General features: G+C 34.0%; 2 protein-coding genes across 5 annotated transcripts; one reads left to right on the forward strand and one right to left on the reverse strand.

The window, feature by feature from the left end:
• LOC109712442 (gibberellin 2-beta-dioxygenase 8-like) lies at positions 6,338–10,185 on the forward strand. 4 transcript variants are annotated; one of them, XM_020236001.1, is made up of 5 exons: positions 6,338–6,634; positions 6,764–6,827; positions 8,465–8,959; positions 9,334–9,658; positions 9,808–10,185. In XM_020236001.1, the coding sequence occupies exons 3-5, from the start codon at positions 8,496–8,498 to the stop codon at positions 10,048–10,050; spliced, it is 1,032 nt and encodes a 343-aa protein (XP_020091590.1). In that variant the 5' UTR covers positions 6,338–6,634; positions 6,764–6,827; positions 8,465–8,495; the 3' UTR covers positions 10,051–10,185. The 4 variants fall into 4 exon arrangements, with proteins under 4 accessions (XP_020091590.1, XP_020091589.1, XP_020091591.1 ...); XM_020236000.1 differs by having other exon boundaries at positions 6,338–6,827; XM_020236002.1 differs by lacking the exon at positions 6,764–6,827.
• On the reverse strand, positions 10,974–11,841 carry LOC109713178 (2S albumin-like). The gene has a single exon (XM_020237171.1). The coding sequence runs from the start codon at positions 11,736–11,738 to the stop codon at positions 11,232–11,234; it is 507 nt and encodes a 168-aa protein (XP_020092760.1). The 5' UTR covers positions 11,739–11,841; the 3' UTR covers positions 10,974–11,231.

Here is a 15,860-nt window from a genome sequence, read left to right on the forward strand (position 1 = left end):
AATTTGGATACTTCTACACCGTTGAACTTAAAAATGTGCCACATCGACCGTTAAAATAGTCAATTTTTAGACCTTTTGATCGCTTAGTAAATGATGTCAAAAAAATCTAAAATTTGGTTTCTAGATAGTTCCAATAGGGTAAATCATACCTAACGGAGCCGATCATCGAATCGAACGTCCTATCATCGAAAACAACTTATAAGCACGGGGCCTCCCATACTTTCGAAAGTACGGAAGACGGACTCTATAGAGCTAGGCTCCTATGCTTTCGAAAGTACGAGAGGCCCCGTGCTTGTAAGTTGTTTTCGATGATGGGACATCCGATTCGGCTATCGGTTCCGTTAAATTTAATCTAGGCTATTGGAACTATCTAAAAATCAAATTTCATAATTTTTTAATTTCGTTTGTCTAGTGAAATATATATATATATATATATATCACGACAAAATCAACAGCCGTAATATTTCTCATCTCTCCTACTAAGGTTTTTCAAAACTTAGACCCGGTAGTTTTGGAGTGTAATCTCCACGCGTTATTTCCATTTTTTGACTCATTCTTTTCTATTTATCCACCTATGAAAATATTCTCTTTCGAATTATTTTAGCCAATGAAATTAAACTTATCATTTCGAATTACAAAAAAAAATTACATCATGTACGGTAAAAAAATTAATTAATTAATTTTTTTATTTTAATATATAACATTACATTCCGTATACGAGTCAAAAAACAATATAGCTTAATAATAGCAAATGACATTAAGTAATTTTAATTCAGTTGATTAAATTATTAAAATTTAAACATATAAATAAAAAATTATGGGTGTTTGTTATAAAAAATATCTGGGAAATATCCCCATGTTTAATTCCTCCTTAAAATACTTTTCACAACTAGGGTTTCTACTTTACGATATACACACTCAAAAACCAAAACCAAAAAAAAAGAAAAAAGAAAAAAGAAAAAAAAAAAAAAAAAAAAAAGAAGAAAAGAGGTTGTAAAATGAGGGTGGGCGTAGAGAACCTCATGGGGAGGTTCTTCTATGCGGACGTGGAGGAGAATGCGACGGTGGGGACGCTGAAGAGGGAGATCGCGACCGTCGATGCGACGCTGCACGAGAGCCGCTTGATCCTGATGCTCCCTACCGGCCGTCTGATGACGGATGAACGGCGCGCGCTGGCCGAGTACGGTGTGCTCGACGGGTCCATCGTGTACCTCTTCTTCACCTCCGCACCAATCGATCCCCATTGGCTCGCTTATTTTCAGGATTTTTTTTAGTTTTTTTTTTTAAATAGAGAGTAATAATGTTTTTTATTATTATTACTATGAATTTTTGGCTTTTTATTTTTATTTTTATTTTATTTTTTGGGGTATAAAGAGATTACGTAGTTGCAAATTATTGTAAAATTGATTTGTTACGTATCTCAAATGGAAAAAAAAAAGAAAAAAGGAAAGGTGAAAATATAGGGGTTTGATTTATTTGATCTTCAAACTTAGCAGGATATTTATACTTTCTCTCTGTACTCAATTTCTTATTTATAATATTTGTTATTAATTACCATTCGATTATATCAACATCCATGGTTATTTTATTTTAATTTAAAGCTGAAAATAAAAAATCTCGAAAGACTCAATATATAATATAGAACAAAATTGAAAAAAAAAATTGAGGGACTAAACATGCAATATAAAAACATTAGTTCATTTTAGTTTATTAAGAAGGGTTAAAAAATAAAGTTGTGTTGAAATACTATTAGTAGCAAATGAATTTTGTTGTTATTAGTAGCAAACATTAGTTCATTTTTTACTTTGATTTTAAAATCGGTAAATATAAATAGAGTTAAATTAGTCGACGGCACTTTTACCGTCTTAAGTGTAAGTGACGAAAAACTTGATAGTCGATATCAAAGGTTTCAAGTATGAAGCTTGATTGCTTCACATTTTCAGCTAAATTTATTTTTTCAAACAATAGATCAGATATGATCAATATATTACCATTCTCTCTTAAAAAAAAAAAAAAAGTTTACTTTGGGAAACTTCACTATACAAACACATACCTAGTTTTGACCCCGCACGCTATAATTATTCAAAACTGTGCAAATGTAGTGCACATGTTACTGTTCAAAACAGGGCTTCAGATAAAATCATCTTCGATCATCTGGTCCCGTTCTTCTTACCCAGACTTCTAAAAATATCTATATCTAAAAATATATGTATATTAATCCGATATATGAGGTACGAGCTCTAAATTTATTTAAGTTCGTACGTGTGGTAACTTGAACATCTAAAATTAGATCACTTGCCTACGAGATTACCAGTGATTTGGTAATTTATGAATTTTTTTTCAAAAGTTTTAACTGGTAGTTATTTGGACACGCGAAAACCCCTCTTCATTGCGCACATGATAGAAAAAATTGCTGTCCCCTGCAACTTTAATGACGAGTATATCGCATTTAAGCTTTGTCCATTGTCATGTTGGAATTAATTATATATCGCTATTTATCTTCAAAGAGTTACCGCAAAGGTCTGAAGTTCGAGCCTAGTGTTGATATTCTGAACAGTTGTTCTAAGATGTTAAGACCAATCTCAAGATTTGTTTGGCTCACCTATTTTAGGATCTGGAATCAAATTGAAATAGTCTGATTTCGATAATATTTGTTTGTTTTATAGGAATCGAATTTTAATTCTTATTCTATTCTGAAATGAAAATAATCCAATTCATTATGATCCAAACTTAAACCAAATATTTTTGGATGAATTGTCATCTCATTTTTCATGCTAATATTGCAATTCAATTTTATTTTCCAATTCCATTCTAATCATAGACCAAACATGCCTTCAAACTATTTTCTGTTAAACTGATACATATTTTTGGTAGTGTTACCATATATATTACATGCCATATATATACCATATAATATATATATATATATACTACTATTTATATTATATATATATGGTAACAGGCAGTATGATATAATATCCAATTTAAGTTATTGTTCCTTCAAGATCCTTATTTTGATTCTTACGTTTATTATTTCATAGCTAATATTTCCGCTTCAAAAGTTATTATTTCATAGCTAATTTAAATTATTAGACCCCTCATTCCTACATAAGATGTAGGGACTATCATTATTTAGAATAGTTGGTTATTTATTTGTTTTATTTTATTTTTTTAGATGTTGGTTTTGTTTAAAAGAGTTATCCTACGGGTATGAGTTGTTCTATAGTGTGTTAAGACTAAATTAAGACCACATCAATCCTATTGGATAGATATTTACATCTCTTTTGTTTTATCTTCAGTTAATGTGCATTGTAGCATTACATAGTATTTCTAAATTATTGCATAATAAATCATTCTTTTGAGCTTAATTTGAGTGCCATAAAAATTGGGAGTGCTCGATCTTCAGGTGTGAACTTCAAAAAGAAAAAAGAATAATGAAAACGATAGAAGAGATAGCGAGTACAGTTCCAGCGTCCTTAGATTTGACCGATGAGAGCGAAATCTTAACCATAAGATCATGTCATTAGAAGATTAGTTTATGCAAATCGTGGTATAACAACCTCCACACAACCAGATTTCTATTGTTCTTTATAGAAAATTTATGACACAATCAGATCTCTACAAAATCTGCAGATTAGTAACTAATGTGGTGGACCAAAGTTTACATTGAAAGTGGTGGACCAAAGTTTACATTGAAAATTAATTAAATTAAGTTTATGGGAGAGATTCTCATAGCTGGGAGAGTGGGGATCATCTACGCACACCCCCACCCCCTCGTACGTACGCGCATATGTTGCAAAATTTACGCCTAAGGCTTTGGAGATGCCCACGTGATTTGTCGACCCACATTATGCACCTTTTTATGGTTTTTTGGACCACGACACATGACTCAGCATATGTCACGCGTATAATTAAAAATTTAAATATCGTGACACGAGATAGAACGGTACAATATATATATATATAACACTATATCAATATATGTTAGTTATAAAAAAATATATATACTGACATATAACGGTAAAATATTCTAATTAATTATTATATATTTTTATCAAATATTTTAAAATTTATTGAGAAAATTATATATTAATTTTTTTAAAAAAATTTTTGAACTGTGTTATCGGCACGGAAGCTGTATGTAATGCGGCCCATACCAACGGACATTTAAATTCTTACTTACAATAGCCGAAAAAGTTTTTTCTATAACAGATATGCTACGTACGTACGCAATATTAATTTATATTTTGTGCTTTATAAAGCTCGATTAATCTCAATATAATATAATGATTTAATGATCCATATAAAATTCATACTTTGAGCAGTGAAAATTAAGTCAAAGAGTTCGAAGTTTAATTAAAAGGTTTAGAAAGAAAAGATTTTGTTTGCATACCGTTTTGCAAAATAGAATATCTTTATGAAATATATGTTACTTAGATGATTTTCTCCGGGCACAAAATGAGATTTGAGAAATTATTGTATGCAAAACCATAAATTTATCTTACAGCATATATAGCCTTTAAGTTCAAATTCAGATGACTCAAATTAAATAAAATAAAAAAACCTATTAAATATAACTATAACATATACTGTAAAAATAATGATTTTTACAATGTTGACATGTTTTTTTTTCTTTTGAGTAATAACCCCCAGGGACTTTTATTCAAGAAAAAATAATGTGGGCATGTTTGGTGTTGTAGGTGATCATGTAATGACTTGTATTTAGATATTATGTTAACTATCTTTATGGTTCAAGGGCCCTGTGTATATATTGCTGCTCATGCAATAATTTACACACAAACACAAAGAGAGAGAGAGGATAATATATGGAGTTGGTTACAGTAGAGGTGTAGCAGGATGTCATGTGATATGCTGGGGCTCTCATGAGTGTGGAGAGAGAGATAGAGAGAGAGAAAGAGAGAGATCATGGGTTAGAGAGTGAGAGAGCAATGTCTCATTACTTCCATGTTGGTGGTTTATCTCCACCATAATGTATGTGTGGTACTTGTTCATCTGTCTACCTCTTATCTTAATTACCTTCTCTCTCACTCTCTCTTCTCTTACATTTTCATTTCTCCTGCCAATGTGTTTGCATCTCCTCTTCCTTTCATAAACCATCTCCACCCTTTCCAGATAAGTATTATATAAATCAGTTTATAGTTATTAAAAAAAATGTTTACATATATATCTTAGTTAGTTCTAACACTTAAATATAAGCATATTCCTATTTCTTATTTTTTTTCAAAAGAATTTCGGTACCAGTGGCATAGGCTCTTGTCGAGAGTTTGTAGGTGGAGTGTGACATGTTGTGTACTATGTCATGCCAATATATGCCGATAATAAAAATACCTGTTCATCTGCCGACAAATTATGTTGATATTTTATGGCATAAAATATTTATTTTTTACACCAGTATATTCTAATTAGTTATGCACTTTGTTAAAATAGTTATTTGCTATTTCAAAAACAGAGTATGTTGAGATGCTGAAATATAGGCACTTAAAACCTGGTTTCTTCGTCATGAGCTTCAGTGCATGCATGTACCAAAAACTTAAGTAATTAAATTAACTAGCTAATTAATATAAGTACCAATTTAGCTCCAAGTGTTTCAAGAAGCGCACTTCAACTTTATTTTAGGGCACAATATGACTTCTCAAGAAAGAAAAGGATAGCAAAATAATAAGTGTTTAATATTTAAAGTGTAGTCATTTTCAAGTTAAAAATTTTAATTTGACGCAGACATTTAACCATTGTCGGCAAATTAAGATCAGAGGCTCAAGCATGGCTTTAGGGATCGATTAATCAACAATATTAATCATTAATTTGTAGGTAAAGTAGAGGCAAAAGGGAGGTGTTTGAAATGTGTGACATAATTCATTAAGAGTGTCACGTTCCTAATTAATCTATTAATAAGACCGTAGAGCTAATTATAAGCTAGCCGTACGTGTTATCTTTCGGTCCATTTTGTGATTGCATTTGCGTGTCCCACAAAAATCTGATCACCAATCACTTACCGATTCGATTCATTGCATGCGATTCTATGATTGCTAAACCAGTTTTGGCATATATTGCGTACGTATGTACGTAGCTAGGTATTATTTTTTCCAACTAAAATGATTAGGTTTCATAAATCTGATCTGTCTTTTTAAATTGATTTGTACGCGATTGATTCTGTAGTAACAATAAATAACAATATATATATATATATATGTATTCATGATCTCGCTGCTTGCACAGGGTGGGAGGCGTGGACAAAGCGTGTGGAGAGACGTGGCCATACCACAATTGCATATATATGAGCCGAGACACAATATTGAGCTCTCAACGTTTCCTTAGAACCCTCCACACATCTACACAAGTGCCATCTCTCTTTGGTCCCCCCTAAACCAAAATACCCACGCGAGCTTCTTAACTCTCTCTCTCTCTCTCTCTCTAGATCTCTCTCTCTCTTGAGTATCTTTGCATTGCTTTTCTCACTCTATTTAAGGTAAATATATGTAGAGAGAATGAGGAGATAATCTAAGAGAGAGAGAGAGAGAGAGAGAGAGAGAGAGAGAGAGAGAGAGAAGGAGAGGGAATTGTAATAGAGTGGAGGCATTTGGGAGCTTGGTAGGAATTTTTCCACTGGGGTCAGGTACTAATTAATCCTACATTTTATATGTTGAGCATAAACATTAATAATACTATCTTTTTAATTAATTGATAGCTTAAATTTTTTTACGATACGTGGTTGTTTCTGTTAATTATTTTAATATGATGTCAGAACAAGAGATTTTGAGTTCGAATCCCATTCGACTTGTTATCCATTATAGTGGAAGCTTTTGGAGGTAACTGATTATTTCGTTTTTTTTTTTTACATTATTTTGTTTAATTCCATGCATATAATAACCCTAAATTTTAATGACCATGTTTGTGTCGTAAAGATTAATTTTCCATCCTTTTCGACTAAATTGATTTTTCATTTTTTTAGATACTTTAGATACTATGGTATCAGAGAATCTAGTCCTAATTAATTAATTAGCCCACTTCTACATTATTTTATATAACATTTTTATTTATAAAAATAAGATAAAAAGATAGTAAGAATATGCGTAGAGGAGTCGTGATAATGCGCACTACAACAGAATTAGGTTATAGGGATACATGTTTGGGACACTTTTGAGTAAGTGTTCCATTTATACTAAAACTTAAAAACGCATATACTAATACCTAAATATAAAGCCCAATCCAACCAAAAATAAAAGATTACTCTACTCAACCCACCACACCCAGTCCATTTGGTCCGATTACAAACAGAAAAGAAAAAAAAAAGAAAAATCAATTACCATCTTCTCTTCTCTCTTCACTCAATCCACTGAAATTCTAGACGAAGAGCCTTTACTGTCGTCCTCCTCCGCCACCGCAGCCAACGAGATAGAGTTTTGGCGGTTGCTAAATGCTTAAATAAGTGTTGGTAAATTAGTAGCACTCTTTTAGGTTATAGCGACACTCTTTAACTGTCACTATATACCTAGCGACCCCACATATAGCAACACTTTTTAAAAGTGTCGGTAATTTTAGCTAGTAGCACTTTTTTGACATGTGCCTATATTTAAAAGTGTCGCTATAGACCGTTTTTGTTGTAGTAGCGGTAGATTTGACTCGGACGTTGGTCCAAAAACATAGAGATGTATTGTATGCTGGTGCATTGTCATCGTCAATAAGGAGTAAAAATTAAACTCTTTTTTTAGTGGGCACATATGTTCAAATCCCCATCTCCCCCCCCCCTATATTCATTTTTTGTCACCTACAAAAACGAGTCAACTAATTTGTACTTTTAACTGACCGTCCCTAGAGCAAGTGACAAAGGGCTCGGTGGTTAGTACCGGAGACCCAAGTTCGAATCCTAATTAATTCACATTTTCAGTTAAGTTTATTTCTAAATGAAATAAATGAAACGGATAGCGTGCTACCTATCTCTCTCAAAAAAAAAAAAAAAAAAAAAAAGTTGTACCTTTCCTAGCTTTGCTCCTTGTATTAGCCATCACACTAATTAAGGAGATAAACATAGGCATCTTTAAATTTTAATATTGGTCGATAAAGATTTGACCAAATTCATTGAATTTGATAATTAACTTGTTTTATGAAAAATTAATGGCTATTACATGAATCAGCTGAAACTATAGTCAATTTGTTTTAAGCTCCAATTTATTTAGGGCTTCTATATATACCCAATTTAGCTATATGAACATCAAGAGTTTATATATTAGTTAAAAAAAGATACTTTATTTATGTAGAACAAATTAATCAACAATTATATATGTTACTACTATATCACATGGAATAACGCACCCTCTTGGTCATGCTGTAAAACACGTATGTTGTACGTATCGAACGAGCCACGCCTACAATTGTGCTTTGTTTTCACCTACCAACTTGTATATATTGATAACGTTGTGATCTCAATCTCCTCTTCTTGTTCAAGGTTACTAGAGATCAAAACACAGCTGCAACCAATGGACTCGGACCCACCACTTCTCTCCACGTACCGCGCTCTCTTCGACGCCCGCGATCGCGAACGGATCGATCCCGATGCGATCGCCTTGACCGCAGCATCGGACGAGTGTGAGCTTCCCCTCATCGATCTCGACCGTCTAAACGTAGCTGGTCACGACGGTCGCGACGCGACGGAGAAGTGTAAGAGGGAGATAGTGGAGGCTGCCTCTCAATGGGGCTTCTTCCAGGTGGTGAACCACGGCGTGTCCAACGAGCTCATCGCGAGGGTGAGGGAGGAGCAGGTGAGCGTGTTTCGGCGGCCGTTCGCGAAGAAGGCGACGGAGCAGCTTTTGGATTTCGCCCCCGATAGCTACCGGTGGGGGACGCCGACCGCCTCGTCACCTGACCAGTTGTCGTGGTCGGAGGCATATCATATTCCTCTGACGCCGTCGGCTGCGCCCGGTCCCACCGAGGGCGCAACCAGGTACCTGTTCTTGTGTCTGGATTTTGCATAACTCTGACGCACGCATATAAAAATATAAGTACTTTTTCATATATTAGTGTACAGTAATTTTCTGCTCTCTGCTCTGCTTACTGTCAAACTTGTTTATTACATACGGTAGAAACTATTGCCTGGACCAAGTCCACAATGTCAGCTTAATTTGGACCACTTTGCGATCTAGCTACTGCACAGTTTCCAAATTTAAAGTCATTTCACATTATTATTCAACCAACAATTTCTTCGACCAAAAAAACACGTTATGTATCGTTAAGATTACTTCTTCGATCGAGCACTAGTAAATTAAGGGACAATTAATTATGGACTAATTAATTAAGAAGGAATGCATTCTAATACAGGCACATAGTCGAGGAGTTTTCGACGGCGATGTCGCGATTAGCGCATAAGCTCGCAGGTATACTCGCGGAGGGATTAGGGGAGGGGGATCAGGGATACATAAAGGAGAAGTGCACGTGTAATACGTGCTACTTACGGTTAAACCGATATCCACCATGCCCGATTCGTTGTGGGGCATTTGGGTTAACCCCTCACACTGATAGTGACTTTCTCACCATCTTACACCAGGATCATGTTGGTGGGCTACAGCTTATGCAGGGGAAGAGGTGGCTCACTGTTAAACCTAATCCCCATGCACTCATCATCAACATTGGTGACCTGTTCCAGGTACTTAATTAATTATATATATATGGTCTCAAATATATATGCATGTTTAATTAGTTAGTTATCTCTTGTGATCATTATGTGGTAACATTTAAGATGTTCTTTTTTTTTTTTGTCTGAATCTATAAATATATATGTATGTATATATGCAGGCATGGAGTAATAACATGTACAAAAGTGTGGAGCACAGAGTGATGTCCAACGCAAAGCTGGAGAGGTTCTCAGTGGCCTATTTCTTGTGCCCCTCTTATGACACTGTGATACAGAGTTATGCAGAGCCTGCTATTTACAGGAAATTTAGCTTTGGGGAATATAGAGAGCAAATCAAAGAAGATGTGCGATTAATGGGGCGTAAAATCGGGCTTACAAGGTTCCTTGCTGTTCAAAGCTTGTGATAGTAATGAAAAATTTAGATAAAGCAATTGCTTAAAATGCATGTGTTCCACCATTTAACACCATTTGTATATGCCGCGCGCTTGATTATTTTGGTGTTCAAAGTGATTTAAAATTGTGGGCAAAATTCAACAAAATCCGAGTCTACAATAGTTGTTTGAAACAATTATAAGATTTATATGGCTTATTCTAACTTTCTATCAGTTTCGATGTTAATACGTATATAATTCTTAAACGAAACGGGTATCATGCTATGCTACGTACTTTTTCTCAAAAAAAATATTTAGAGGCCACATATTGATCGGGATGGGCCTGTACTTAAAACTCGCTGTGGCATGCGCGCGCCGTAACACTTTTTAACATGTCTCTCTGCATGGATTTTGAAGCACCGACTCGCATCTCAAAACAACTAATGCTAATCTTTTTTAAAAAAGAAGTAAAGTAACATGTTACTGTTTCATTCAATTGGAAAATAAATGTAGCAAAAGAATGAGACAACTGGGCCTTAGGAGCCAAAATAAAAGGATTTATAAATCGATCACTAAAATTCGATCAAAAAAAAGCTACGTAGCACAAAAAGAGAGACAAAGGTTCCTAAACAAACAAATGTTCAGTAACAAAAATCATGATTGCCGATGAATTTAACGTTCTCAGGGAAATAAGCTGTGACCTATTTTATTGAACAAAAATTTAGTGGGACCAGTTTCCAACGTAAGACTGTCTTATCTGTTATTCGTTAGGTAAGAGACATAAAATTTAAAATCTTATAAACCGTAATAAAGTGATCTTATATTAAGGACTGCCCATAAAATTAATAATTTTTCCATTTCATCTAATTTTTGTCAATGTATATTTTTTTTAGACCATCCAACAAATTTTTCCTAATTCGGAAAAGGAAATACAAAGAGAGGAACAGAATGAGAGAGAAAAAAAATTACAAAGCAAAAACGCTCCCCAATATATTATTCAAGAGCATTTCTCATTTATTATTATTAGTACCCCCACAGTCCCACACACGATAATGTGTGGCTATTATTTATTTAACAAATTGAGATGCATACATACGTATGCATGTAGTACGTACGTCCCATGCATACATATACACCATCTTCTCCTTCTTCTTCTTCTTTTACCACCTCTCCATTACCACACCTCCCTCACTCTCTTATACATATATATACTACTACCACCCTTCTCCGCGAATACGGCAATACTCCGGGCGCATGCCGCACATCGACGGTAGCCGCTCCGCCTTCCTCATCATCTCCTCCATCGGCCCCCTGCAGGCGCCGCCGCCGCCTCCTCCTTCTCCTCCCTCTCCTCCCTCCCCCTCCTCCTCCATCATCTCCTTCATCATCTCCTTTACCGCCTCACACCGACACCCCTCGCTCACCGCCCTCAGCTCCCGGCAGCACTTCTCCTTCATGCTCATCTGGTTCGTCGTTGCCGACATCGCCAACACGCCACGCCCGAACTTTTCTCCCCCACCGCCACTCATGCTCTTCATGAAATTCTTGCACGGTTGCATCGGGCACTGCTGCACCTCCCGTCGGCACCGCTCGGACAGGTTCTCGTCACCGTCAAACTCGTCCCTTGCGCCGTAGAAGTAGGCATCGGTCGTGAGAGTGGATGCGAGGATTGCGAGAAGGGCGGCGATGGCGGTGAGCTTAAGAGTGTTTGAGGTCGCCATAGGTGATGGTGTGTATGAAGTTCTTAGGTATGTAATGGTATGGGGGGAGATGAGGAAGGTGTGGAGGGGTGTATATATATACAGAGGAGAGGTAGGGGATGGGTTAATTGGTGTGGAGGGTTTACCACATGACGACTAATTAATGCTTTGGGTATAACCTATTTAATAATTCACAGCTCTCTTATTGAAGAATATATATTGTTTTAACATTATTAATGTGTTAACAAATCAATATTATAAATTATATGAATAAATTAATAATAATTCTCTAATTCATAAGGATCAATATATTAACAATATATAAGGAGAATTATTTATTAAACACCTCCTATATTTGTTGACATATTGCTTTACACTACAAAAGCTTATCTATATAGCCTAGTTTAAATGTCAGGATAAGTTATATATATATCTAGCTAATAATATGTTTCACGATATAAATTTTTGTTTTTGTTTTACCTGCGTTTACTATAATTTTATCAGGACATTGTGTTCCACTTTTAACATCATTCATTTTATTCTTAGAAAAAATAACAAGGAAGGTAATTAAATTTAGCATACCATTATAGATCAAATCATGCACCTATATATGCAAGCACTTTATGATCTATTTACCATATATTATAATTATGTAATTGAAAAAAAAACATTTGTGCATCCAAACAGATTAATTCTAGGTGGTGCATTAACATAAAAGCATATTGAAAAACCGCTAAAGAAACAGCTAGCCTTGGCTACTAGCTAGTGTACTCTTCCTTAAAGGGGGCTTTGCTTTGGTGGAGAGCGAGGAGAACGCATGAAGAGATCAGGGTTACACGTGAAGGTCGAGGTGGGAGATGCATGCATGGGGACGAAGACGAATGAAGGGTGTGTTTGGAGCTTTGCTAACCGGAACATGCATGCGTGGTGTGTTGGTAAGAGAGAGGGGACACATCACGCATGGGATGATATGGTTTTTCATGTGATGAGTACAAATACACTCTAGCTGCCGCGGCTATATTAATATACATTTATTATTATTATTATTATTATCATCATTGTCTATCGTATTGGCTCAAATCCATTTACATGTTAGGTCTATCATGTGGCATCTTGCTGTTCAATCTCTTATGGATTATAGTTTCACTCAACTTATTAGTCCTTTAGGTTTATTATCACGGGGGCAAAAAGTTAGATATCTTGTGGATCGTAGTTTCACTCAGCTTATTAGTTTTCTGAGTCTATTATTACGGGGGCAAAAAATTAGATCTATTGTGGACCGTAGTCGGCTAGGAAGTTAATTAGATCTCTTGCGGATCGTAGTTCCGCTTAATTTATTAGTTTTCTAGATCTATTATCATGGGGGCAGAAAATTTGATCTCTTGTGGATCGTAATCCCACTTAATTTATTAGTCTTCTTGGTCTATTATCACGAAGGCAGAAAGTTAGACCTATTCTAATCTAACACCCGTATTGTTAATGCAGCATGTGAGAATCGAATTCGCACCACTAGCTTTGATACTACTGTCGTATCATTGGCACTAACCATTAATCCCAAAAGCTTGAACCGTTAAAAATACATAACCAATTTACTTAAAGTGTATAAATATGGTACCCATGGGTTTCGATTATAACTCGTTTAACCAATCTCATGCCACTTCAAATATGACTCGGTCCACCCAGTTTCACACCATTTAAGCCAACAAAAAATGCTGTAAAAATTTTAATTAAATGTACATATGAAGAAAATTTAATTATATTCTACTCCACTGTATTATACTATTTTTTTTTTCGAATATATATTTTATTACTATATTTTATCAATCTCTGCACAGTATTTTAGATATAATTTTGTTTTTTTACATATACTATTTTCTTTTCTCATAGATATTACTAAACTATTTTTATCTCAACAATCACTACAATACTATTAACAAAATCTATTTTTTAAACAAAATTTAATAAATTTATTAAGAGTCACCGACTAAATAGTAGAAATAATATAAAATAAAATTTCAAAATAGGCTCATTGAAAATTTTTATCAAATTATTTTCTATTATTTATATATATTTTGTTATTTTTTACATCAAAATGAGCTATATATATACTCTGCGACTTTTAACCAATATCTCTTAGGCTTCATTTGGGATTGCGGGAAGATTGCGTTATGTATGGTGAGAAAGTACGATAGGAAAATACCCAATTTCTTTTCGTATGTAATATTACGTTCCGCATATAACAATGATGAGTCGTTATGATATATTTTTCCGATCCCATTGGAGAATACAGAAGCATATTCTTATATGCTTTTATTTCAATTCCATTTTAACTAATAACGCAGGATAAGCCTCAATACCAAACTAATTAAGTCTTCATAGTTTTCATATAAAATAATGAGTTTTTTTTTATAGTGTAGAAATTGAGAAAAAAATAATTTAGTACAGGAATTATGAGTTTTAACCGGTATCTCTTAATAGTTTTCATATAAATTATGAATTTATTTTTTATAGTGTAGGAATTGAGGAAAAAAATAATTGAGTAGTGTCTAATCTGTAAATGTAACGATCTAACCTGTTAACAATATTAACTCGCTGGGCCTAAATTACCGGCTTAAAATATTTAAATCTAGTTATTATTATTAGTACGTTCGTCACTTATAAACTCATCCTACTCTCACATATCGGATTATCCAATATGTTAATCTGATATGGGATTACTGGGATGTCACGTACTATCCTCGCTTAGGTGCTAACGTTTTCGTTAGGCTGACCTAATCACACACATAGTTCCAGATTCACCAAACGATCGATATGAGATCTATTTTATATTTTCTGCTGGTAATTTGGGTCTAATACCAAATATAACGATTCGACTTGTTAGTAATAATAACTGGGTTTAAACATCTTGCACCTACGATTTGGGCTAAACGAGTTATTATTGCTAAAAGATTAGATCGTTACAGCAAAATATTAATTAAGCCTATGGAAAAAGTAAAAGTAATAATATATAGTTAACGAGCAGAGAGCAAAATTTAGTGGGTGAAATGAATAATTCAAAACAATGGAACTAAATTAGAACTTATTCAGAAACCAAGGCTAGTTTCATATCTATATAATACGCCACCGACACGTCCACAACCATTCTAGTGTTTTTGTACGTGGGTTGTAGCACATGGATTACAAATTACAACAAAATAAATCCATGGGCATTTGTCCCTGGTTCCTAAAGTGGTTTTAAATTATTATAAATTTCCACTGTTTTATGTTACAATATATATTTTTTTTGAATAAAATGTTACTTAAATAGTAAGATTGAAAATCTTAGACGTGTTAATGTCTGATTCAAAATTCCAGTTTCTTTTTTTTTTTTAATAAATTTTCAAACTTTCAGACCTGATAATTGTCATTCAAAATTTTAATATAGTAAAAAAAAGTGATTTATTTAGTAAAACAGTCAAAGTTAGTAGTAAATTATTAATCTTAATGTTCACGAACTAACCCAAGATTAAAATATGATATAAAAGTATATTAATGTTTCAATTATTAGCCAAAAAAAAGGGACCTGATATATTTTAATAATTGGAAAAAGAAGTAGAATATCTCTAATAGCCCCCGGATTCACCATGCCCACAGATAGATAACGACATTTCCAACCTCATCCTCTTGATCTTTCGAAAGAGCAATGCTATATACTTAATTCGTAATATATATNTCATATACACATTCCTTTCCCTTTTTTTTTTTTCTTTATCTTTTTTATCACTATATTTTTCTTTGTTATGTGCCCCTGTTCGAATCACGCTTTAAACATAGATGGGCTTAACAAGAAAAATAGATATATATCTATATATATATATATATATATATATATAGAATTATGCTACTATACTATCAATAGTGCAAAGCCCTTAGTACTATTGAGTTTTCGGCCGTTGGATGAAAAGATATACGGTTAGGATGATAGTGGTCCCCGATTAAATTGATAGTGGTTTTCTAGGGTTTAGTGGGTGGTTGGTTTAATAGTATAATTTAACGGGTGGAAATAATCAAAGAGTAGATCTAACGGTAGAAAACTCAATAGTACCAAAGGCTTGGTACTATCGATAGTATAGTAGCCGAACTATATATATATATATATATATA

The sequence above is a fragment of the Ananas comosus genome, linkage group 7, assembly GCF_001540865.1.
Source record: "Ananas comosus cultivar F153 linkage group 7, ASM154086v1, whole genome shotgun sequence".
In the NCBI taxonomy this organism is placed as follows: domain Eukaryota; kingdom Viridiplantae; phylum Streptophyta; class Magnoliopsida; order Poales; family Bromeliaceae; genus Ananas; species Ananas comosus.

Excerpts from the sequence above, each read along its gene's own strand:
- LOC109712442 (XM_020235999.1), top strand. The coding sequence starts at position 8,358 with ATGTTGTACGTATCGAACGAGCCACGCCTACAATTGTGCTTTGTTTTC. Across the intron at positions 8,960-9,333 it reads CCCACCGAGGGCGCAACCAG|GCACATAGTCGAGGAGTTTT; the intron begins GTACCTGTTCTT and ends ATTCTAATACAG. Across the intron at positions 9,659-9,807 it reads ACATTGGTGACCTGTTCCAG|GCATGGAGTAATAACATGTA; the intron begins GTACTTAATTAA and ends GTATATATGCAG.
- LOC109713178 (XM_020237171.1), bottom strand. The coding sequence starts at position 11,738 with ATGGCGACCTCAAACACTCTTAAGCTCACCGCCATCGCCGCCCTTCTC.